General features: G+C 40.9%; 1 protein-coding gene and 1 long non-coding RNA gene across 2 annotated transcripts; both read right to left on the bottom strand.

Annotated features, from left to right (window-relative positions):
• On the bottom strand, window positions 1-19,554 carry BPNT2 (3'(2'), 5'-bisphosphate nucleotidase 2). The gene is made up of 5 exons (XM_072852451.1): window positions 18,975-19,554; window positions 6,767-6,926; window positions 5,739-5,834; window positions 3,720-3,881; window positions 1-2,269 (listed from the first exon to the last, which is right to left on the bottom strand). The coding sequence occupies exons 1-5, from the start codon at window positions 19,359-19,361 to the stop codon at window positions 1,998-2,000; spliced, it is 1,077 nt and encodes a 358-aa protein (XP_072708552.1). The 5' UTR covers window positions 19,362-19,554; the 3' UTR covers window positions 1-1,997.
• Window positions 11,951-18,339, bottom strand: LOC140647631 (uncharacterized). The gene is made up of 4 exons (XR_012040879.1): window positions 16,700-18,339; window positions 15,882-15,995; window positions 12,359-12,544; window positions 11,951-12,186 (listed from the first exon to the last, which is right to left on the bottom strand). It is a non-coding gene; the product is annotated as an uncharacterized lncRNA (long non-coding RNA).
• Window positions 19,555-25,003: the final 5,449 nt, after the last annotated feature.

Raw genomic sequence — 25,003 nt, 5'->3', positions numbered from 1 at the left:
CAGTCTTCTTGTAAAATATTACTAAAACCTTGATAAATATCTGGATTTTTATTCTTCACTGAGGTTTGGAAGCTCAACAAGTTTTTCAAAATAGATCAGCCTGTTTTCAAAAAGGGCATATTCACTTATTTGTCATAGCATATAGTAGTTTATTGGATTTAAAAATTGGAAGTGAAGTTGCTTTGTGTATTATCTACATGTGTAAAAGCTATTTTCAAACAGCAGCAATAGTGTCACTTTTGGAAAAACAGTTATCTAAAAAAACTACCCGTACCAAAAGGCTAGTAGGACTAAGCTTCAGTCTACTTTGCCAGTAAGTTTACAAAATAAAAGTCTGTATCTGTAGTTATGCAACATCTGAGGAGGTCTTTTGGAAATGTGAACATTGGCTAGAAGTCAAAAGAGGTATCTAGACATGCTCCACTACTGACATAAGGAGAAAAACCTCTTTTTAATCAGAACAGCAGTATGATGAAAATTTAAAATGAAAGTAATTAAGAATTTGGTTTAAACAGCCTAAGCTTATACTGAATCAACTTTGAACAGAACACACCTGTATTAACTAAGAATTTTAGCTTTCTTGAGGCAAGATGGGAAGCTTATCTACTGATAATTCAAATAACAACAGGTACATTTTAACCTTCTGAAATCCTTCAGAGGGGTGCAGAGAACAACAATACAGATGGGTACATTTTTGCAGATAAAGTCCACCTATTTTAGAGGTGCAACAAATTGTCATTTGATATCAAAGGACCCATGTCCTGTTCTGTGTATACTGGATTGGCAAAGCACATTTTTCGGTAAAGTTTTGCAGACCCTGCTGTACTTCAAGCGCCACATGTTCTTCAAACTTGCTTAAACAGATTGCAGTTCAAATGGTCTCTTTCTATGTAAATTTCCACAAACTAAGTAACCACAAGCTGTTTGGGATGGCTCAAGAGCTTTCTGCAGAAAAGAGCGCGCCTTAACCTAAAAAGACAGAAAGTTATTTCTGGGGTTGTAGAAAAATTGCTGGTTTACATCATGTTGTAAATGGAAACAACCAATCAACTTACTATTTCTGTTAAACTCATTCCATATGACTCTGTCCAACAGAAAAAAAAACAACAAACAAACAAAAAAACAGGTACTGAAGGAAGAGGCTGCTTCTATAGGCACAAACACCAAATGATGAACAAGTCCTACATTAGAGAAAAATCTAGCATGCATCTTCAACACTGTACGCAGAAATCAAGGACAAGAAGTAACTGTTAAAAACTATACAAGGAAACGTTGCCTTCTTTTAAAAAGGTATATAGAAATAATTACACTGATTAATAAAACACTGATATTCACAACCTATCTGAACTAAACTGGTTTACATCTTCAGGAAAAAAGTCAAAATAGTACAGAACATTTCTTTTTTTTCTCTTAAAAAGCAGAAGGAGTGCCACACTGTCAAAGATAAACGGTTGCTGCATATAAATTTGTGTCAGCCTTGTGCTTTCTGTTCAGGGGATACAGAACACAGAGTCATGTTTCCTGCTAAACTGTTTAGAGAGTTATCAGATGCCTACACAAATCAACCTTTTTTCCTACCTAATTCATTATGGAGTTGCTACAACTACAGTAACAAGATGTAAAAGATTCCAAGAAGTTCCTGTGAGAACTACTTAGGTTATTTCATGAATCAATTTGGATTTTTCTTTAGTTCACCTATGTTCACAAATATATACTGTATGTGCACCTTGAGTATAAGAACTGCATGAAAACAGTCTGAAAAATAAAAACCATGGAAACTGAGGTGTGAGGCAGTCAGTCCCCTTCCTACTTCGATTTTTTTTTTTTTTTTTAAATACCACCACTGAAGAAACCCAATGCATGATATAGTCCCCAAATCCACACCAAACTGCTTTGCTTTGCTGTGCATCTTTCCCAGCAGGTTTTCACACCTCTTTCTTCAGACAGAGCATTTGGAGGCTACAAAAGCATGACTTGTACTTCTCCATCAATCAAGTTTATTTGTGTGATGTTTTTTCCAGATCTGGAAGTTTTTCAATTAGTGCTTTATGGTTCATGTTGATACTGGCTATAAGTCCCCCCTCATTGCCATCTGAGCCAGTGTAACTAATTTCTTCACCAGTCAGGGTAGTCATATGGCCACCCAATGCTCTCAACACTGCATTTCCAGCACATATGTCCCACTTCTTAATGTAGGTGACATGGATATACACATCAGCTTCTTCTTGATTCTTTTCAGCCACATCAAGGAGGGCCAACACTTTATAACCTAGAAGAAATGGGCAGAAGCAAAAAAAAAAAAGTTAAACTAAGTTTTCCTATTCATCACAAAGGATAAATCTATGAGTAAGTGTTAATATGCACATGCAAGATGTAAGAAAGTGATGTAATTAATTATATCATGCCATCCAGTATAACGGCGGAGGCACCAATAAACTTTGTCTGCCCCCTGACCTGTAGAGAAAATTTGAAAAAGGAACACCCTCTGTCCCAAGATTTTTCCACTGCACCCCAGTTAAAGCCTTGGGTATTTGGGACACATTACTTTTAGGCAGCCTTTACCAATATGCTACATAGACTTATCTAGAGACACATTAAAAGAACAAGACCAGAAACTCGAATATAGTTTTGCTCTTACGTTCGCTCATTTATTTCTCAATCTCTGTATTATGCTGAAGTCGACCTTTTTTTTTTTTCCTTGCTTTTTATTACCACAGAAGATGCATATACCACTCTTTAATAAAGCAGCTCAGCCCAGGGCATCATACATTATGCAGTACAAAGTTATTGCTCAAAATAGTATTCTTTCTTTTATGGAATTTTTTCAATTTTTCAACCGTTCAACCGATATCCTTGTTTCATTAAACGGTTCCTTTCTTTATCCTCTTATATAGAGTCAAGCCCTGGAGAAGATCTACTATAATCAGTTACACTTTCACTTCCTTTATCATAAGAAAACTCGTTTAGATTCATTGTCAAGAACCTATGCAAGATCTTCTTGACTAAACAACCTGTAAGGGAGCTCTAGCTTTCCATATTAAAGACACAGAAAGATACATTTCCATAAAATTCAAATTTTGCACAGCTTTTCTGAGACTTTAAAACAGCTTTTGCTTCACAGTAGTGCCCCACATATTTGCATTCTGTTGGTAACATGCACAAGGATATTGTGTAAGATCACAAAAAGTAAGCTAAAACCTCTTTGGACTGAATATGAGGCAGATAAAAATGGACTTTAGTGACACTGGTTTTCTCTTTTGACATAAATGCAAGAAATAGTACCAAATTTTAATGGCTTTTTCTTAAAACATTGTTTAATTAAATGTACTACTAGTTAACTAACAACCAACAGATTCTCTTCCACGATTCTGTGTTTGGTCACACAACCCTTTTTCCTCCACAGAGGCATCGGTGCCTTCAGTGAACGCACATCAGTGCGTTCAATGAAAGGACCACAACAACATTGCTGGTCCAGGCTTAGATTCACCAGTATACTAACTTGTGAATAGCCTGAAGCCTATACTAAGTTTGCATGTAGGTTTCTACACACAGGAAAAACTGTGTCCCTATTGTCAAGTGCTTGCTTTTAGGGATGTGAAGAACAAAAGTAAGAGGAAAAAAAGAGGAGATGCCTCAGTTATATCCTTTTGTCTAATAACAGCTATCCCGTTCAATCATTCGGAAGCAATAAAATGGATAGGATGCTTAAGGAACCAAACCTGCTCCACCAGCGGGGATTATCACAGTCTTATTTCCAAACGTCTGCCGTGCAACCTGCTCAACTTTTCCTGCATGGGAGCGGGATACAATAATCCTTGGAGTTTTCTCATTATAGGAGGAACGAGGTTTTACATTTGACCCGCCATCCACCATTGCCCAGGCTACAAGAGAAACACAAATTCTGCTAAGATTTAAAAAAGACAATCTCTGAAGTGTAAAGATAAAAGGATACTTATCTGAGAAAATGGAATTGATGTGTCTGACAATTTCCCTCCCTACTGTAAAAGAGAAAGTTAGGGCTGACAGAAGGGGTGCATGCCCACACGTGCACACAAGTGGAAGAGAAAGCCGCCCCCCAGACATACACTTTTGTGCATATGGCATTATCCCATGCCTGACTATTCTTGTGCGATACTTCCAAAAAAACAAAGTAAGAGGGAAAAATCCCAAGTAGTAATATTTAGAACTTGCAATTGGAGAGCCACCAAAGTTAAAAGGATGACTGAGTCAGAAATAGATCCAATATTTCCTCAAACAACATTTTTATAAGAACAAAAAGCCACACTACCCTTCAAAGCTGATAGCAAAAATGTTATTGAACCATTTTGTTCAGAAGGATAGTAATGCTAAGGAAGGAAACAGCTCAGCAGGATAGTAATACTAAGGAAAACATTTGATGGTGTGTTTTGGAGGACTGGATTCAGAATACACAACCTCCCACTTGTTTCATCGTGAGGTTCAAAGCCAAGCTTGGTAGGTGGCATCCCCTAACCATTAATTTGACATTTACTTAGCAGACTAACCAGCAATTTCATCTCAGTAGAGGGCCAGACTGTATGGCAACAGACCGAGTAATGTGTAATAACAACGCTGACTGCCCTTTATTGCTTTGTACTTGTGTGGTAGTATTAGGAACAATCCTACTCACAACATATTGGTATTTCCAGCTTGGGAAATGAATACTCTTCACGCAGAATGACAGAACTCATTGTATCTCATCTGATGCCACATCTGAACATTTCACACTTTGCTATTATTAAAGGAGATAAATTCTCAAAATTACAGTGCTAAAAAAAATTTATTCAGATAGATGTTGATACTTAGAAAAGTATGTTCCAAAAAACCCCAAGACTTTTAAAGCATATTGGAATATAGCACATACTTAAATGAATGAAAATTAAGTTTATATTTAAAGACAGTAAAATATTTAGCACAAAATATTGAGCATTCAGTGGTAAAAAAACCAGAACAAATAAAAAAATACATTTATTCAGCCTTAGTTTCTGTGCCAGAGCTACTGCATAACTTCACAACTCTAGATGTCAGTATTGCCTAAGGAAAAATGAGAACAGAAATTCTTGTTTCAAATATATAGTATGCAAGATGCAAATACTAAAACTACTTTGAAGCTTTCAGAAGTGCATACACATTGACAAACCTGCAGCCATCCTCACTGATATATCATTAATACTAAAGAATTAATTAGTTCAGGGTTGTGGCATTAAAAGCATGTCAGATAATCAATGAGGCTATGCCTATGCTAGACAGCCTTACCTGTTACATACAAACAGTTGCCATTAAGATCTTTAATCTATCTTTGTTATTCATACTGAATAAACACCAGCTCCTGGGTATAATATCATGGACCCAAGTTGTTCTGCTGAATGAGCAAAGTACTCTTCTGCTAAAGACTAACAGCATACATAAGACTGGTCAGTATGGGTAGGTTTCACTTTCTTTGGTTTGCTATAAGCACTCCTATTGAAGGGATGTTAATTCTTAAACATATTCTCAGTTAGTTTTAAATGCATCATTTTTATGTTAAACAAGGGCTGCATTTTCCTTTGTGGTTTTATAGCACAGAACACATTTGCAGCTCTAATTCTGAGGTTTACAGCAGTGCTCCTTTGCCCCAGGTACTATTTTCTCATTTATACCTACAGATGTTCTCTCAAACAACAAATTTTAATTAACACCATAACTGAAGATACTGGAAATATGTGAATGCATAAAGGTACCTGTATATGCTGAGAACGGCTTGTGTATCACTCCTATTACTGGTTTACCATTTACAGCCACGCAAACCATTGTTGTGACATACTGTCGAAGATCCTCTGTGGGCAAAACGAGAAAATGAGCAAGTTTACAGCCAGATGCCAAGAACACAAAAAGAAGGCAGACCTGACATTATAGAAATGTTGTTCTTTGAAGACTAGTCTACATTCTGCCTCTTACAATTATGTAACTTTGTGGTATCTTCAAATAACCTTGCAGTTTTCAAAAGACTTTAAAGACTTTTCAGTTTTCCAGCAATTTTCCTGTTCAGTAGATGCTAACAGCTGTGTCTTATGCAGCATGTATCTTCATGGAAATCTGTGCCCCTATATTCTCCCTTCTCCATCTGACCTCCTACTCTCTATTGGTTCAAAGCTCATAATTCAAGTACCAAAGAACATTCACCTGAAAAGGTGATTGTATCAATGGAATATTGGGAAGAAAAAAAAAAATCCCCATTTTTCTGTTTGTTCTGCAGTACTTATCAGGAAGAATTTTAGTTGGATTGCCTTGAACTGCTTATGTGACATCTTAAAGCATTTGAAAAAGGGGAAGGTTGAATTATGCATGCTTTTTTGAAAAACTGTAACAAAAATGTTTTATATCAAGTTAAATAGGATATTCACTTAGTATTCCCTTTAAATAAATAAACAAAAAGTACTCTGAAATATTTAGTGTTGCCACAGTAATAACTGAAATAAAGAAATGTGTAATTCCAGCAGAATTCATGAAGGACTGTTACCATTTATTTTAGCAATTAATTAGTTGCAAGGAATACCAAAGTCATTTCAGAGTTGCTATACATAAAAGTAAATGCTACGGTCTGATAACTATAGAGATTTAATTATGCAATTTGTTCAATTAAATCACACTAGCTTTGACATAACACACTTTAACAAAAGATGCCATTTTAAATACTTACTATTTTGTCTCCAGTATAAAAGGCAGACATCAGAATTACACACATGATTTGTCAAGAAGAATCAGCTACCTGTGTATTCTTGTGTAGCATCTAACGGATCGATCCAGACAGTAACACTTTCTGCTGGAACCTCTTTAGGCTGTATTTTTTGTTTTATGTCTTCAGGAATACTGCGATCCCAAGAGACTGTCTCCTGATCAGCTGTATCAACACGTTCTTCAGAGTTTATCTGTGATAAGACAACAAAGTAGTTGCATTAACTTATCAGATACAGTAACTGTGGTACTCAAGGAAGATTACAAGTTTACTCATACCTTTTCTTTCTCCCCTCACCTCCAGCTAGAAGGGCATGAATTTGTCATTTTTCAGCAACTCACAAGCTATTACTGTCACGCAACAAGCAATGGAAAACCACAATCCAAAATTTTACTGCGAACCACACCACAGCTGGACACTTTCTTTGGCTGCAGCTCTTCCTACTGAACGTTCTCACAGTATGAATGGCAGGGTTTTTACATCAAAAGTTAAATGCAGTTGCTTCAAAGACTACAAGCAGAACATTTGACTTTGGAGAATCATGTGGTGTACAGATATAATAGGGGTCTAATATTCCATTTATACAGATCACTAGATGCAGATTGAAATGTACAGATATTTTATCAACAAATATTTTGCAGACTGTGGTATGACTTGGGGGAGCAGGAATCCTAGTACATATTCCTGCTTCGGGCATTGAGTTACAATTAGCAATTTAAGCAGCTCAACTGGATGTAATCATTACACAACTGTCAGATGAATGTTATTTTATAAACAAATTAATAACATTCCATATCGGTCTCTATAGTAGGTTGGGCTAAGGACCTAAGGTGGCCCATGAAGAACATTTATAAACAGCAGTCAAAGGTCACATTTAAGCCTATTGTCACTTGCTGCCTAGCTTAATTTTATTCTGGACCAGAGGCCATTTCAGTATGCCAAACAGAGTTTGGTCCAGTAGCGGAGCACACAGCCCCAATCTGCTGAATGGAAGAACGTTCTGCAAAACCCAATACAATGTCATTGTGACTGCAGTAGCAAGATATTTTTGGATCACAAGAGATGCAGTTATCACAAAACACCGTACATTAACTATCTCTTGTTACAAAACATCACATAACCTGGCAGGAAGAACTACTGGGGAAATATGGATCAACCTGCTTTAACCCATCCATACCAGCTTACTACCACTGCAAACATGGTTTATAGAAGAGCTGTAATGCACCTGGACATAAGCAGTGCTAACAGGAATTTAGACAAATAAATCCCATTTACTTTTAGCACCTCAGTTACATTAGGAGACTAGTATTTCTATGCTCCTTCTACTGCCAATAAAAAGCAAATCATTGCTACTGTACCTTTCAAGCTTCAGCCTGTGTGAACCCTTCAGAATGCATCACTCCACTAATTGCTCAGTAGGACAATGATACTTATGGCTTAGATGTGTCAGTTATATGTCTGAAGTTGAGTGTAACCAGTCTGGACTTTTAGGGCATTTCAGAATGTTAGGAACATGAGCTTTTTTTATTCTTCCTAACTTTAAAGGTGGCTTCCTCTAATGTAATTCTAAAGGGATGCCAAACTGACTAGCTCTGATATGCAGTCAAGGCAAAATAGTAGGTGCACTTGGGATGCAATGTGTCTACAACCTAGAACCACTGATTTCCCTTTAGTTGCTACACATGGAGACGAGAATACTAGCTCAGATTCAGATATCTGACTGCTAGAGCCGATAAATCCCCGCTGACTAAAACAACTTGTTATTACAGATGTTGTAGGCAAGTAACATTGAAAGACAATGAAAATAAAGAAATGATCAGACTACATTTGAATGTTGCAGACCTTGTATCACTGGGATTTTTACATAATTCACATCATGACAAGAAAAGACATCACACATCTCAACTGTAACAGATTATTAGCAAAGGGTTAAGGGCCACCTTCTCCAAGAGAAATCAAAAAAAGAAAGCAAGCAAGCAGAAGTGCAGCAACTCCAGCCATACATCATAGCTGTCTTCTCACGTAAAACCAGTATTTGAAGCATTGTATGCCAAATACAGAGTTCTTGAAGTTGCCGTGACATTTACAAATTAAACATCTGTCACTGTACAATAAACCTGATGAATGTGTTTTCCCCTAGGGAAAACAGTCCTGCAAAGTCAAGATGACTAGTCCCACAGACTTGGCAGCCTCAACACAGCCCCAGGGCAGTTTAAGTTCCACTACAGCATATTACACACCACCATAAAAAAGACATTTCCTCAACAGAAGGAAGAGGCCTCCAAAAAGTTAAAGGGTTGGAACCAATCCTCAAAAGGAAGAATATCTTGTTAAACCTGCTGTTACAGTACACCAAAATTAAACGACTGAAACTATCTGAAAGGTATTGTTTTCAGAGAAAGACCTCCCTCTACTAGTTCAAATTTTGTAGTGGTGGCCAAGACACTGCAGCATTTATAATGCTTGTGAGAAGTCTCTCCCAACAGCTGTGATTACTCTGCTAGAAAAAAAAAGAAAAAAGGGGGGGAAAGAAGGTATATAGTGATGAGGTTGCAGAGCCATCGAGGGGGTAGGGATCAATTGGGTCACTCGTTCTTCCATTCATATGACCATTTACTCTGTAGCCTTGGCTGAATACTCCACAAGTCATAGTTCAAGTAGAAATTCATAGCCAGTCCACCACATGCAGTTATTAAATTTATTTATTGTTAGGAAGCTACATTATAGGTTTTGCAAGACATAGTTGTCTGAAAGAGGATCACCAACCTGTTAACACTGGGAACTGCCTCCCCCCACCTTTTTAAAAAAAAAAAAAAAAAAGCATGAGAATATAGCCAGAGGATGTGCCTTTGTGTTAATACGATGCTCCATTCCTACATGTCATTCTCATTTGCTGGAAGCCTCCAGAGGCCATGACCTTACATTTCAAGCTTTTCTGTAGTGATATGTGTATGTAGTTGACTGAATTCCCAAGTCTTCACTCAGAAATTAGGAGTAGCTATAGTAGAAAGACAATCACAACACCAAATATTTCAGACAACAGAGTTTGTTCCAGCAAGACACTGAGTCAGTTAAACTGCTATGTTAGTGTAAATAATTATAAAGTTTGCATGTTTGCTGTCATATACATAACTTTGCCTACTCCTAAGAGTCAGATTTAGATAGCAACTCATAATGCAAGAACTTGAGACAACAAGCAGAAAACAGAAATAAATAGTTATTTGGGGTTAGCCACCTAATAGCTGTAAGCTGTAACAGACCATCTCAGGAAGTTCTGTAAGCTGCCCACCAACACAGAGCTTAACTACATTTCAGCAATATTCCCCAGTTATGCTTGAGGGGAAAGTCCTCCTCACAAAGAATAACTGCATCAAACACAAAGATTTAATAAAAGATATGTAAATCAGTGAACAGATTACTGCTGAAAGGTCAACAAAAAAAATTAATTTATAAATGAGGCAGTCTGGCTGCATCTCGCCAGTACACAGCTTCCTCAAAATAAATCTGCGAGGTGCAGGAATCCTGTCATGGACAAGGGATGCTGCTCACGGGAGCTAGCAGCAGAGGTCAAACAGCAACACCCTGGGATCAGCCCATGGTGTGCCATCCAAAACACCCAGGCATTCCCAGCCTTTGGAAACCCATTGGACAGAAAACACTCTGTCCCGGCATATTGGTGATTGGAATATAGATCTGCTCAGGGACACGGGAAGCAACTCAGGAGCGTACTACAAACACGTGTGGATAAATGCAGTGCTCTGAACAAACAGCCAACAGTCCTGACCATGTAAAGACTTCAGGGAACCTCACAGTGGCTCATTGTCCTGTGTTGGGCTACTCCCTACCAGCACTTCACGATGTCTATGTGGCAGCTCATCACCCAACAAACCTACTTGAATACTAGATAGCTGTCCGTGGCGAGGTGAACAAACTCAGGCTTTTTCCTGGTTTGAAAGAGTAGGACACAGCTGTAGTTTTGCCTTTGAATTCACCCATTAAAGATAAATTAAACTGAAAAAAATATATGCTAAAAAAATTAAATATAAGTTTCTGTTCAAATACATTATTTTTTTTTTAAACAAACATCAGTACATGAAAATGCAATGTTTTTCTTAGAAAGTGTTTGGTAGTATGTGAATTTTATTTAAATTTATTACTCCCTCTCCTTCCCCACATCCTTATCCATTCCAATACTTACTTTGTATTTTAATATGCAAATAATCCAATATCTTGAAAAAAGATGAGGTAGCACAGCTCTTTATTCCTGAGAATGTCAATATCCCCATCTGACAATTAGGTCCTCTCAAATCCAAATCTCACTGCTGTTTTATTAGAATAGAAAACAAACCGAGAACACCACAAATACTATCGCATCTGAATTATAAAGAAGAAATACTAATCAAGCTACTCAAGGTAAAAACAAAACAAAACCCCCCACAGTTTATGTAACAACAAAAGACAATATTCACTAGTCAGAATATGAATATAAGAGTATTCCATGTACTACACTTCAAGAACAGAGACTGGAACAGGTTGCCCAGAGAGGTGGTAGATGCCCCGGTCCTGGAAACATTCAAGGTCACGTTGGACGGGGCTCTGACCAACCTGATCTAGCTGAAGATGTCCCTGCTCGTTGCAGGGGGGTGGGACTAGATGACCTTTACAGGTCCCTTCCAACCCAAACTATTCTATGATTCAATGGATAAGTCTATTGATTTGAATGGGACCATGAAAATGAAAAGCCTGGAGGCCTGGACAAAATAGCATGCACAGGGGAACGTTAGTAAAATATTAACAGATTTTTGACTTTGTTTTTCTGTTTTGTTAGGGCACTAACTCTGCATGACATACACAGCCACTTGTGATTATGCAATGTAAGCATTACGCATACCCAAGATTCAAACTTAACCTTGCCATTTGTATGCATGTGACAGGAGATGGAGGAAAGGAGTGGTGAGACAGAAGTAAATAAGTAAATGCAAACATTTACAAACACTAAACCAACAATGATTCTGATATCTTCTTACTGGCTGACTGAGAGATGTCCCCTGTGGACAGTGGAAGATATTTTATCATTATATGCACCCTTTGGACTAATGTCCAGAGCAACCAGTAAGAGGATACCCACAACTACACACCTTGAAAGGTGTACTGACCTACTAGGTGGCTGCACAGGACTGTACTTGATTTGCTGTTATTTGACTGTGCTTCAGATATGTCACAGGTCAGGGGAGAGCAGTTCAACTAGCAGCCTTTGGGCTTTCCCCCGCTTACGGGCCAAGCCTCACACCTCGCCCCTCCAACCACAGCCATTGCGCTGCTCCAAAGAGCAACGTGCCCTTACACCCACTACATTACAAGCCAGACTGTTTTACCCTCCATTTGCTCAGCTTCTCTCTGTTTCTTCCCTCAAATGTATCAGAGGTGAAAGCTGTCTTATCTTCTCACAGCATCTGTACATACACAAATTATGTGAAGGAGATTAGATGCCAAAACCTCTGAACGTAAACACCCACTTGACAAGTCAGGATGTATAAATATGCACAACAGGAAAGCACTCTCCAGGAGAGCAAGAAGCAGTCAAAGCACCTTATTTCCAATAAGCGAGGAAAGTATCTAACTTACCCTGGTTATGAAACAGGGCTCCAAAATCTGCTACAGAAGGAAGGACTCACATTCACACCAAGACTTAGTTCACCTGCAGCCAGGACCACTCATGATCCTTCCCTTCCAACTTTTGAATTTGGGGCGGTGAGTAGCAGTTTTCACCATGAACAGAAGCTGCTTCCTGAAAGCTTATGTTACTTCACACTGAAAAGAATGCAAACTCAGAAATCAAAATATCACTTCCTTTAAGTTTAAAATGCCTTTATTCTTGAAACAATTTGGATAGTAGCCTTGCCAGCAGAGTAAAAAATTCTAGTTTTATTCCATACACTGACATTTTTAAAGCCAGCTGCTTCCTTTTGAAAGGGTTATTTTCCTCCTTAGATTACCAAAACATATTAGAAAGGGAAAAATGAGCTTTTACGGCTCATCTTCTTCATGCCTTTCAAAAAGGTTCCTCTTGCTAGGGTCCCATTTAGAAAGAGTTTTAGCATGGTAGATTTTGTTATGAAAGGATAGAGACGACCTTGCTGAATCACATGGTTCTCTATATAAATAGCTTGTTAAAAAGTAATAAAGTATAATAAAAATGTAAAATATATTTGTATACAAATGTGTGAGGTATAAAAATATATTAATATATAAAATAATAGAAGGTATAAAACATGCTGGTCTCATGTTGCAATTCATTTGAAATGAAACCAACAAATACTTTTATAATAGTGCCACAACACAGATAAAGAAGGTATGCATTTTTCAAGGCACAGAAGTTCTTCTCTACCATCAACTACATAATTTATTTTTAAAAACAACGAGAAGTCACTTCATGCAGGAGCAAGATGACAGGATGTGCAAAGAATATGGACAAGCCTAAATGTCAAAAAGCTCGCTTAGTGCTTTTCAAAACTCATTACATGGCTTCGGTCATTAAGCCAGCAGGAAGCAGAGTGAAATAAACAGATTTCATAAATGGTAAAGACGTATCAGATAAGTCAGTAGAAGCAGAGTTGTTATGATGAATAGAAGTTAGTGAAAACAACAAAAAATGCAAGAGAGAATCAGCATGGATCACAGAATTCACACAGTTTACACTAGTAATCTCTTGAAACGACTAGAATTTAAAACCAGTAAAAGTAAAAAAATCATTAGCTCACAAGTTGTTTCAGTAGATGGCAAAATTCTCCATTACAGTTTTGTACAGATGCAAGTCTACCAAAGAGAAAAGGATGACTAGCTTGTCACAAGAGTTGCAACACTACTTCTCACTTTAAGAATAAGGCCAGATTAGAAGTCTACTAATGCAACTGTTGCATTGAAGAACTGTTGCACTGCAATGAACTGTTGCATTAGAAGTCCACAAATGCAACAATAATACCGAGAAAACTTTCACTGTGAGTGGCTACACTACTAAGAAACCCAAATCTTCAGATGCTCAGCTGACAGATTAAACACCCCCGGTATACACACAAGCCAAATGAACTACTTGTAATTACATCTGAAAAGATAATCACAGAACTCATTACCATAAAGTTACAGGCTTTAACTTCATTTTAGGGAGAGCGCCAGCATAAGTCATCTAGCAACAGTTAAAACCCATGTTAAAGAGACACATCTCCAGACAATACCTATTAATGAGATTTCAATTAACATTCACACTTCTTGCTTTACTTCTAAACCTGTTGGCAGTTGCTAAGATCATCCAGGTCAGAAGAACGTTAATTCTGTTAAAAAACCTAAGAGCTGAGGATGCCATCCTCCCAACATGAAGAGACAAATTACTGAACTTACTCAGCAAAGCACTGAAGTTTAAGTAGCATTTTGGTTTTTAAACCTATTTCTTCAATATATCTATCTTTTCCACAGAATCGGTATCAGATGCAGAGCTTGCCATCTCAGATGAAATTCCAGTTTTCTAAGTATGATAGTTGGCACTGTGGTCAGAAGCTTGTAAACAGCAGGTTTAAACCTAGAAAGTACTTCAGGTAGCTTGATAAAAAGGAGTGCTTGGAGACATTAATCTTCCAAATGTGGAATTAATTTAGAAGAAAATCTCATTTAAAGTAGAACTGACATGTTCTTGATTTTCCATTTCAAACACTGACACCTGATTCCAGCATTATTATGCACAAACTTGAAATGAGGTATTTATCATCCATCTTAACTGGGAAAGAGATAGAATAGTGTTTGGATTCAGGGCAGTGGCAAGACCGATAAAAAGATGCTTCAAGGGAAAGAGTGGGACAGAGGAAGACTTGATTTCCATCACAGACACAATAAAAAAAAAAAAGAAGAAAAAAAGGATATTTCTCTATTCAGTATTTACACTAGAAAACAGGACATACAGCTGGTGCAACTATAGAACATAAATCAATGCACTGGTCAAAAATAAGCCCAAACAGCTGAAAATGAGAGTATAGGGCAGAATTCATTCTGGAACATAAGGCTGAAGTCTGCATCCTGTGAAAATAATGTTAGTATGGTGCAGAAGCAAAATAGCAGAATTGTGTGAGTCACTTTAAAATTGGCTTTTTCATAGTTGGAGGCAAAAGGGACTTTGGCCAAAGTGCTAGTTTAAGGAACACATCTTCCTCTCTCAATCACTCCTGCCTTTGTGAGCAAGTAGGGCTGCTCCTTCAGACGTGCTGACACAGGCTGTTGGTAGGGCCATAATGTGAAGTGAACAACGGTATTCCTAAATCATCTTTATTTTACATTTTACCTTGGATAAATTCAGATATCAAGCTCCTGACAGCGACCTCTGGACAAACAGCGTTAGAAAAATGGAAGACCCTGATGAGTGGCTCTGAGAGAGAAGCTCTTTTACCAGGTAATGCTGCTGAAGCCCCGGTATCATGAGATCATCTCTTCAAACAGAGAAGCTCTTCTGGGCAGAACAGACCACTGTTTCTGGCCAGTTTCTAACTGGATTTGGAAACACTGCTTCCCCAGTCCCCTCTACCCCCAGCAGTAGGGCTGGCTCGAGCACCTCCTTAATCCCCTCACCTGATTCCCATCCCTGTCCTTCTTATCATACCACCGCTGTGCTAGCACAAGGAATAAAGGGCTGCACAGAGAACCAACCAGGAAAGCAATGAAGCAACCCAGAAGAGATAAATAAAAAAATGAAAAGGAGCAGAGGGGATGATTATAGCTAGATCAGAGCTTTAACTTGTTCTCAGCATGACAAATAGACGAGGACAACACACTGGTAGCGCAGGAGCAGTAAACACCTCAAGCCTGTAACTGCAGTTGAGGACTTTATCAAGAAAAACCACTGCATATATTTTAGCATGAAATGTATTTTTAAATCAACTGCACAAAGATACTTCACAGAAGATGCATGTAAATATTCATTGCTGGATGTTGAGTGTGATCAGACAATACTGGGTAATACCTGAGTTAGAAATAACTGACTTGCCCCTTCCTCCCCTATCTTTATCTTATCACGCCTATTTCTGAGGGATATAACAACAATACTCAACATCATTCAATCTACTACATAGTGATAAAACAGAATTGATCTGCTCCTCTTCGGTCTTACCTAACCTAGCTGTGAGAAGTCTTGAACTGATGCAAAATGCATCTATTTATATCAAATAGAGCAGGTGATGTAAACAGTGGAGTTCCTCTTCCTCTGTAGACACAATACCTTTACCTAAAAGACAAAGGCAAAACATTTTCTGTGGGGGTTTTTTTGTCCCTTCCTCCCTTCAGAATTTGAAAGGTTTTTTATAAATCACAACCATCAGGCCTGTAAGGCTCTTTCCAGATTTATTTCAGCTCCCACAAGTGAGAAGCCTAACTCTTGATCTTTTCTTAATAATCACACCTTAAGAGAAGATCTGCTTCAAACAGACTGTTTGCACGCTTTCCCTTATTATGTCCAGCAGCACAATACAGGGAATCCAAGGCTGCTCACTGACTTAAGTTTATTTCAGTCAAATGATTTCTCCCCCTTGTTATACTTAAACATCAGAAAGCCATAGCTATTCTTAGAGGATAATTAATGGATCATTTCCCTTGTATTATAGGCATATTTTGGCACACAGTTTTTGTGCTGGTTTGTTTTTTTCCTGGCTGCAGCGTTTGGCACCAATTTAGAAGTTGAGGTATGCCTGTTCAGCTCAAGGACTCCACAATGTGAGTAAATCAGCATTTTGCATAAGTTTACTCTTGGAATTCTCTCAGTTTTTGTTTGACAGCTTTTGTTAGCAGCATCTTCTCTAGCAAGAAGAGAAGAGGGGTTTTGTTCAACTTCAGCAATGTTTTTTGTTCTGGAGCATCCCTCTACACAGGGGGATAAGGCTAGAGGTATAAAGTATGATGCTTGTTACAAGATGCAGTCTTATACTGACTCACATGAAAGGTGTCTCAGGAAGTCCTCTATAATCCTCATATTCACAGTAAGACTGCAGCAGGTCTATGAAACAGTAGCAGTTTCAGACGTGTTGTGCTGAAGGTACACATGAAGGATTTGCAGAATGAGATGAGACCTTGTCTTCACACCCGAGAAGTGTATAGTGCCACATGTATATAGTAAAACAAAGTTTTTATTTTTGTTTGGACAAAGGTGTATGAATACATCTTCATCAGAGTATAGACTTTAAGAGACAGCATGTCTTATCAACAAATACAGCTTAGTGGATATTTTTTAAATGCCGCATGATATAAGCTATTATTATCCAGATCATGTACTCAGAATACTAAGTATCCCAGAGCTCATCTGTCAGATTGAATAACTCTAAATCAGCTGAAAGATTTGTCAAACAAACTTTTCCTAGTCATCCTCAATGCTCAAACTCAGTCAATTTAAGGGCAGTGGGAGAGGGAAAAAAAGAAAAGAAAAAAAGAAAAGAAAAGACATATGCCTGATTTTTTTCCAGTTCCACAGATGTATACACACATTTTTGTCTTCATACTGTGTTTGAGAATACATCTGCACTTTAGAAAGTACCATCTAATTTTAAAGACTAGCAGCACAAGTTGACTGTAAGGAAAATAAAAAGGAGTACCGAAGTTTTTTCAAAGTAGATGTTCAAAGTTAATGCCCTCCAAGATGAAGACACATAAGTCAGACTGTCACTGCTATGCATCCCAGGCACCAGAGCAGAGTTTACACAGGTGACCACAGACAAGGAACAGGCAATACAGTTCCCTGAGCTGTTCAAGCCCAAACTGAACCCCCAGCCTTCTCTAGAAGCACGGACAACTCTTATATGTAAAATAATGAAGTCCCTCCATCTGCGGAAGGGGAGAAAGTATACAGGTTTCAGGCAGTGATACAGGTATGCTGTAATGCCAAGCTCTGTGCGGACACTGAAAAGCGAAAGAGAACAGGGGACAATACTTTTTCTTTTTTTAACATAGGGCCCACAAAGGTGGCTTGCCACTGACAGACAATCCGGCAATCTTCAGAACATAACCTTCATAATCTTTCTATACAGGAAGATTAATGACATATCAAATTTATTTCAGATATTGAAGAATTTGGTGTTTCCTTTAGATTTCATATTCAATGGATTTTCTACACCACTTTAAAAAAAAAAACAACAAACAAAAACAAGCCAACAAAATCAAGAAAACCCCACACTACCGTGAGGAACTTCCAGAACAGCCACTCATTGAGTAGTAACTAAACTTAACCAAAAAATAAACTTAACTACATTACTTTTTCTCTCAACCTGTCCAGGAAAAACATGCAATCATCACCTTTGAAATCCAAACTTAGGGTTTTCTTATCCATTTCAAATGACTGTAAAAAGCTTGAATTTAACATCAAGAGACTGAAGAGAAGTTCCCATTTACTAAAGAGAAAGTGGAAACAAAGCTGACAACAACCAAAAAGCCTCAAAGTCTGATTCTGGTTTGGGTGCAACCTCAAGTGTTAGATACAGATTGCAGAGGCAAATGAGAGCAGAGGGAGGTGTACACCTCTGAAAGAAAAGTAAACTCATATTGCCCACGTAGGCAGTGATCCATAATGTGACACAGCTGTTAGCTTACCTGCTGTCCCAAAGTCACAAGAGCTAAAAACTCAGATATTGTAAGACTACATTCCTAAATCTCAAATTCTCAATCCCTTCTCCTCGCTCCTGGCTCTCCCTATAACTTAAGGCAGGAAGGACAATTTAAGAAAATAACAGCATTGCTAATCTTAGCATCATAAACATATGCAGAATTGGCGCTACGAAGTTACCTTTACCCTTAAGCAGCGAGAGCATAATTCACACTGTTTAGACTCGGTGTTTTTACCCCCTCACGTCCACATAATTTCAAACGTACAGCTTCACCCCGCATGGCTTCGCTTCGACATGATCCAACTCCTTCCCCTGCAACCCAACACCCACGGCAACAACTATGAGGTGGCGCTGCCACAAACTCAGCTAGACGGGAAGGAAAAATGCAAAATAAGGGCACTGTTTGCCGTTGGCGGTTACAAAACGCAGCGGTGACACGTGTCGCCCCGCAACGGGCCGAGCCCTTGAGGCGCGGGAGCCCGGCGGTTCGCCTCAGGGCGTTAGGCGGCCGGTAACGAGCAGCCTAGCGCCGGAGCTCCGCACTGGGGGGGGGGCCCGGGCCCGGCCCCCCGCAGCCCGCCCGCGCCCCACCTCACGGGCGGGAGGCCGGCACCCACCTGCACGGCGGGAAAGGCGCCCTTCAGCAGGTAGAACATCCTGCGGTTGGAGAGGAGGTCGCCGCTCGTCAGCTGCTCCTCGGCCCCCTCCCGCGTCTTCCCCTTCGCCTTGGCGTTGAGGACGTTGCCCTCGCGGACCCGCTTCACCTCCTCCCCGCCCCTGGCGGCAGCCAGCACGGACACGGCCAGCAGCTCCCGCAGGTCCACGGCGCCGGCGGGCGCGGAGCCGTGCGGAGTCTCGGGCCCGCCGGCCGCCGGCTCGCTCAGCATGAAGAAGGCGAAGCGGCCGGCCAGGAAGCCGGAGTAGAGGTGGTAGAGGACGCCCAGCCCCAGCAGGCAGAACACGGCCATGCCGAGCGGCGAGAGGCGGATCCCCATGGGGGCCATGGCCGCAGGGGGGGAGGCACGGCAGGGCGGGCGAGCAGCGGTGCCGGGCGCTCACCACAGCCCCATGGCGCCGCCGGGGCGCTCCGCTCCGCTCCCTTCCCTCTGTGGCTGCGGCGGCGGGGCCGGCCCGGCTCCACGCTCTCCAGCGGGCCGGCGGGCAGGCAGCGCAGTCTGTATCCGGGTCAGGTGGAGGCGGGGCCGCCGCTCGCACTGAGCATGTCCCACCGCCCCCTCGGCGCGCTGCCTCGGGTGGTGGAGCGGCCCTGGGCGCGGTGTGCCGCTGCGGCTGTCCTGGCGAGAGGCTGGGCGATCCCTTCGCTTCCTGCCGTGGGCATGCCTGATAGCACACACCGCTCTTCGCCTGCTGGTTTTCCCGAAATGTGTGGGTTTGGGTTGTTTTGGGTTTTTTTTGCTTCATCTCCTCCTAGGCAGCAGGTGCGTGAGGAGCACGCAGCACCGGGCAGCGGCGGGTCCGGTGGAGCAGCCCCTGCCTGCTCCCGCCAGCGCGACCACCTGCTGCCTGCGAGGCCTGCACCGCCCGCGCCTCCTGGGCCGGGAGCCGGAGGCCGCTCGGAAGCCGGCTCGACAGGCTGGGAAGGAGTTTTCCGCAGGAAATTGCTGTTTGTGTGAATTGCCACTTAATTTCTGAGGATTTGTTGCTAATGGCTCTGAGCATAAGTGCTGAGCATCTCTCGTTTTTCACATAGTGCTCAGGGAACTTTGGGACTCTAAGCCCCTTTGGGCCACAGCCTGCAGGAGAGGGGCTTGAAGTTAAGATTTCCTTTCATTCAGTAAAATGAAGCAAATCCAACTGTTTTCCCAGCCAAGTGATGTGCTAAAGGCCTACCTGTCTTAATTTATTATTTTTCTTTGCACCTCAGTTGGTTTGGGGGAGTGTGAAACTGCATGTTTATGACCAGGATGGACATCTGGGGTGGAAACCAGGAGGAGTCACTGATTTTTTTTTTTTTTCTGTTCTCTTTTCTAATTCTTTCTAGTAGTTTTGAGTAAGTTATATCAGAAACAGAAGACTGAAATTAATTCAGCATTGTTTGAATTAATTACATGTTTTTTTTATGCAAGCAATATTCTTGTCTGTTGATATTAATGTTCTAGAAACAGACCTTGCTAATAAGTCTGGAAAGAAGTAATTACTAGGGATCACACAATATAACAATTTTCCTGGGATCTTGTGTTTTGTTGGTTTTTTTTTTTAAAGTGTTAGACTTATGTAATCAAGAATGTAAAAACTAGAAAGACCAAAATTAAGATTGCCCTTGCAAACTGAAGTTGTCATATCATCTCTGCTTCTCCATTTTAATGGCATCTTCAACTACATGGTTGCATACCAAGTGTCCTGCGGGATCACACCATCTCCGAAGTGTATGTGTATGTGCAGGGACTGCAATTGAAAGAAAGGACTGTAGGAAGAGAAAGCATTGCATTTGAAATGGGTTTCAAAAGAGTTAGATTTTACTTTTAGCTATGCTGGGATTTAACTTGATAGGCTAGTAGGCAACAACTAGAATGTCCATGCTTTCCAGCTTGCCATTCCCTTTAAGGTACAAGTTTTTTTTCTATGCAGTTGCTTCTCTGGCAAAAAGGGGGCTTGAAAGGATACACTGATCACTTTCCTTAATACAAATTTCACAATTCAGCATTTCATATAGTAATAATTAATGATAAAAAGCTATGCAGTAATACAGGGTTGGTGTTGGAAAAAGAGTAAATTTGTGTCTGTAATGAGCAATGAACGTAAGACTAACAATCAGGCGTGCTTGTAATGTGTCCCCTTTTAAAAAACGCTGGGCAAAATAATCAACAGCTGGGCTGCCTGATGCTATCAGTAACAGTTTATGTGTGTTCAGTAAACAGGAATTTTAAACTACTGGTGGAGGAAACCCAGGAGAGGGAAGAAAACCTGCAGTTTTCTGAACTGGTTTCTTAATGGAAAGTAAGTAAAATACTAGGCTTTTCATCCCACTGAAGTTTGCAAAGACCTTACAGAGGCATAGAAAAATGATGGATTTATTACTTGCTGCTAACATTTGTATGCCTGCAGTAAATATTAACAGTAATGTAAACTGCAAAGAGGACAGTGCACAGAGGGCTCTTTATTTCAGTGATACTGTATGTACCATCTGTGCCAGGTTTGAGAATAAGCAGTGTTTATTACTGAATACAGTCGCATAACCTGTAGACGATATGCTGGAATCCTTTTTCTCTGTAATAATCTTATTCTGTAATTACCAATATAATTTTTTTAAGGTCTCAGTCTGGCACCTCCCATGCCATTTTCCCAAAATCCCTAGATTGGGTTCCTCATGTTTATCCAGGCTGCTGTTGACTTCATCTGAGCTCCGGAACACCACAGAGATCTTTGCAAAGTGCTCCTGGCAGATGGCATAAAGGGAGTTTAGGCAAGGTTTTCTTTATGGCTTTGACCTGTAAGATGCGTTTCCAGAGACCATGATGTAGACACAAAATGTAAATAAACTTTGAAAAAAAAAAAAGTTGTCTCGGTTAATTCTAGCAAAAGGAGATTTATCTCTTTGCATGAGGAGCGAGGTAAAAATATAATGGAGATGCTCCTTTTGAAAATATAAAATTATTCTTTTGTACACTTTAAATAATTGTGGGCCAAATAATTTGATACATTTGAAAAAAAAGAAGTAGTTTTGCCTGAATCAAACCAAGTTTTTAAACAAACATACTTGTGTTTTTGGCAGGAAAATTACATCCATCTCTAATACTGAAGTGTTCCTTAACTGAGTGAAAAAACAGTGCTCCAACCTGGATGCAAATCTGATGTTACATACATCCCTATGGGAGCTGGGTCAGCTGCCATCTTAGGCGTCAACTTCATTTGACCTTGAGAACCCAAACAACACACTGATGTGCTAAAAGTGATGTCCCTCTTCAGCCTCCCACAGAAACAGTCGCTGTAGAAGGGCTTGGCAGAGCTTCTTGAATGGGGTGCAGGGTGCTGGGAGTGAAATGCACTTTGTTAGATTCATCTACCGGAGGCTGTACATGACAGAGCAGCAATGTGATATTGCAGTCTGTTCACCGCGATGTTGATGAAACTGGTGGTGACTTTGGCAGAAGGGTTGTACTTTGAGTTCAGGAAGTCGCCAGATGAAGGGGCCGCTTGCTGGTAGGGAAAAGGCATTAACAGAGATGTCCTGAGCACCGGGTGGGGATTCTCAGGGAGCACAGTGAGGAAGGCTGTGTGGGGACTGGTAACCATTGCCAGGGGAGTCAGTGCTGGAGAGGAGAGAGCCATGGCCATACAGAAAGCCCGTGTTTATGCTATGGCTGTGTGGGAAGCATGCCTGAGCACAGGCAGTTTGGTGTCTCTGACTTGTAGAGTCTGTAGCAAGAATGTATAACCTAGTAAGCTTCCATCCTTGTCCAGGCAGGTAGTTTTTTGTCAACAGTACTTTACAGTGTAGTATATCGCCATAGCTGCTTTGCCAGCGTCAGTGGTGACTCATATGGAAAAGCAGGAGATGCCTGCATCTTCCACAGCTCCAGCCATGCGAGCAGGTTGACGGGGTCTGTCGGCAGCAACAGAAGTGCTATGTTGCTGGTTGTTTCTCTGTGATTCCTGCCTAATCCTGATGGTTTATGAAGCCACTCACTGACAGCCTCCCTGAGTATTTGGTTTTTGTGACTGCAGCTGCAATGTGTCTGTGGAAAAGACGGGGAGTCCCTCAGGGTCAGAGCTGAGTTTGATCTGCAGCGCCTGTGCTTCTGAGAGGCGAAGAAAGAGCAGATGGCTGTCGGATGGGACCAAAGTACCCGAGGGGAACCTGCTGTGCAAGTGCCAGCACCAGCTGCAGCCACTTCACTTGCCTGTCAGAGCTAGGAAGGTAGTCCATGAGGGAGGCCTGTACTTACTATTTGAGTGTAAAGTCTTTTGTAGTGTGGGGTAACTTTCCCTTGCATTAAGTATTTGGTAGGTGCAGTGTGTGTATGGGGAGCTATGAATAGTCACTGTTGGGTTTTTATAATTGGGTTCTTCCTTCTTTGCCTCTCCTTGCTTTTCTCCTTATATTTCCTGTTCTTGCCTGGTAATTTTGCTTGTAACACCACCTCACCCAATCTTATTTGCAGCAGCTGTCCCAGTTATAGCTAGCTCTTTCTTATATCCTGGCTGGCTGTGCAGGGCTGAGAGCCTCGGGAGTGTTATGCAGAGACGTATTGAACTCGAGGATATTTTTAAAGAGCTTTATTTAAGTTAGGATGTAAAATAAAAGCAGAATACTACAAGATGTGTGAAACATAAAGGTGGACTAAACAGGGCAAAGAAGATGGATTGATGTCTATATTTTAGAGTCTATCCCAAATAGGGGTGGGCTAAGGCTTCTACCATGCTTTTTACTACCCACTCTTCCTCAACCAGAGCATGAAGTGAGTACTCAGAGGTTTGTATGGGAGAGGCATGTAAAGCTGCAGCTGTAGGTGCTCCATGTGTTGTGTTGAAGACAACAGTGAAGTAGTAAGATATGTACAGAAGGACTCCGTGGCTGCTGCAGGACCTTGATTAGATGACTTCTGGTATCTGTTCACCTTCCCAGACCAACTTTATGTTTATTTGTAAGAAACGAAAATTGTGTACTCACCACATGACTTCCCATGGCTACCATAGAAAAACCCACCCCCAGTAAAAGCATGAAAATCCACTTCTCCATTTCTTCTCAGCGCTACTGCAGTGTCTTCCCTGCCCTCACACTGCTGTGGATTCGCCATCTGAAGTAATATTCATTCTTGGGGCAGCTTTGGAACTCAGAGAGAGACAGGCTGTGTGAAATCGTGCTCAATTTCATCCAGCATGGTCTCCTGTGGAACAGATGGGCTACACCTTTACCTCTCTCTGTGGGCACTGGAGCTCAGTTTTTCGTAGTTGGCAACAAAATGTCAACTAGTAGGATCCATGCCGAAGCGTATGTGGTACAGGTTAAATGGGACAGTTGTTAAAAGCATGAGACCAGCTGCAGGATGGGTCTGGAGCATGGTGAAGGCCACAGGCCTGGGCACTGCGGGAGGTGAGGCATCCTGGTTGTTGTGTTAGATCACTCTGTTATCTCTGATAACTCTGTTTAACTAGGTTAAATGCCTACGGCTGGCTTTTTCTGATGCTGGCCCCTTCCAGTGTCTTCTGCATCCCCAGAAGAGAAGAAGGGAAAACAACTATGTTAGGAAAGGTCCCACACAGTGAATTTCTTACCTGGTCTTGATCCTGGATCTGTCTTGAGGTCCTGTCAGAACTGAAGAGTCCCTAGGTACCTGTACCTGTAGCCCAGATTTTCTCAAAGGTTTCCTCCCCATAGTAGTGTGCTCCTTGGCTATGGATACTTCCTTTTCCTTAGTGGAGAAGAAATGGATCCAGATCCAAATATGGGAAGGGGCCATAATCTGCGGTGCATGTGGGGATTATGTCTGTATTCCTCACCAGGATACAATCCGGCTCCTGGAGCTTGCAGCAGGTCACACTGCCAGAACTAGAGCTGTCATGGGCATTCATGGTCCCCTGGTATGTGCTGTTCAGAGCCTGTCTCCTGCATTGGTCCAGGTCCGCTTAGCGCTGATACTGAGATGTTCAGCCAGCAGTGATGCAGCAAAGCTCCTCGCTGTCT

The sequence above is a fragment of the Ciconia boyciana genome, chromosome 2 (assembly GCF_034638445.1).
Source record: "Ciconia boyciana chromosome 2, ASM3463844v1, whole genome shotgun sequence".
In the NCBI taxonomy this organism is placed as follows: domain Eukaryota; kingdom Metazoa; phylum Chordata; class Aves; order Ciconiiformes; family Ciconiidae; genus Ciconia; species Ciconia boyciana.
Note: the sequence above shows the minus strand (reverse complement) of the source record. Positions and strands in the feature narration are given on the sequence as shown.

Coding starts and splice junctions, on each gene's coding strand:
- BPNT2 (XM_072852451.1), bottom strand. CDS start 19,361: ATGGCCCCCATGGGGATCCGCCTCTCGCCGCTCGGCATGGCCGTGTTC. Junction 6,927..18,974: donor GCGCCTTTCCCGCCGTGCAG/GTGGGTGCCGGC, acceptor GTCTTATCACAG/ATAAACTCTGAAGAACGTGT. Junction 3,882..5,738: donor GCCGTTCTCAGCATATACAG/GTACCTTTATGC, acceptor TTTCTCTTGTAG/CCTGGGCAATGGTGGATGGC.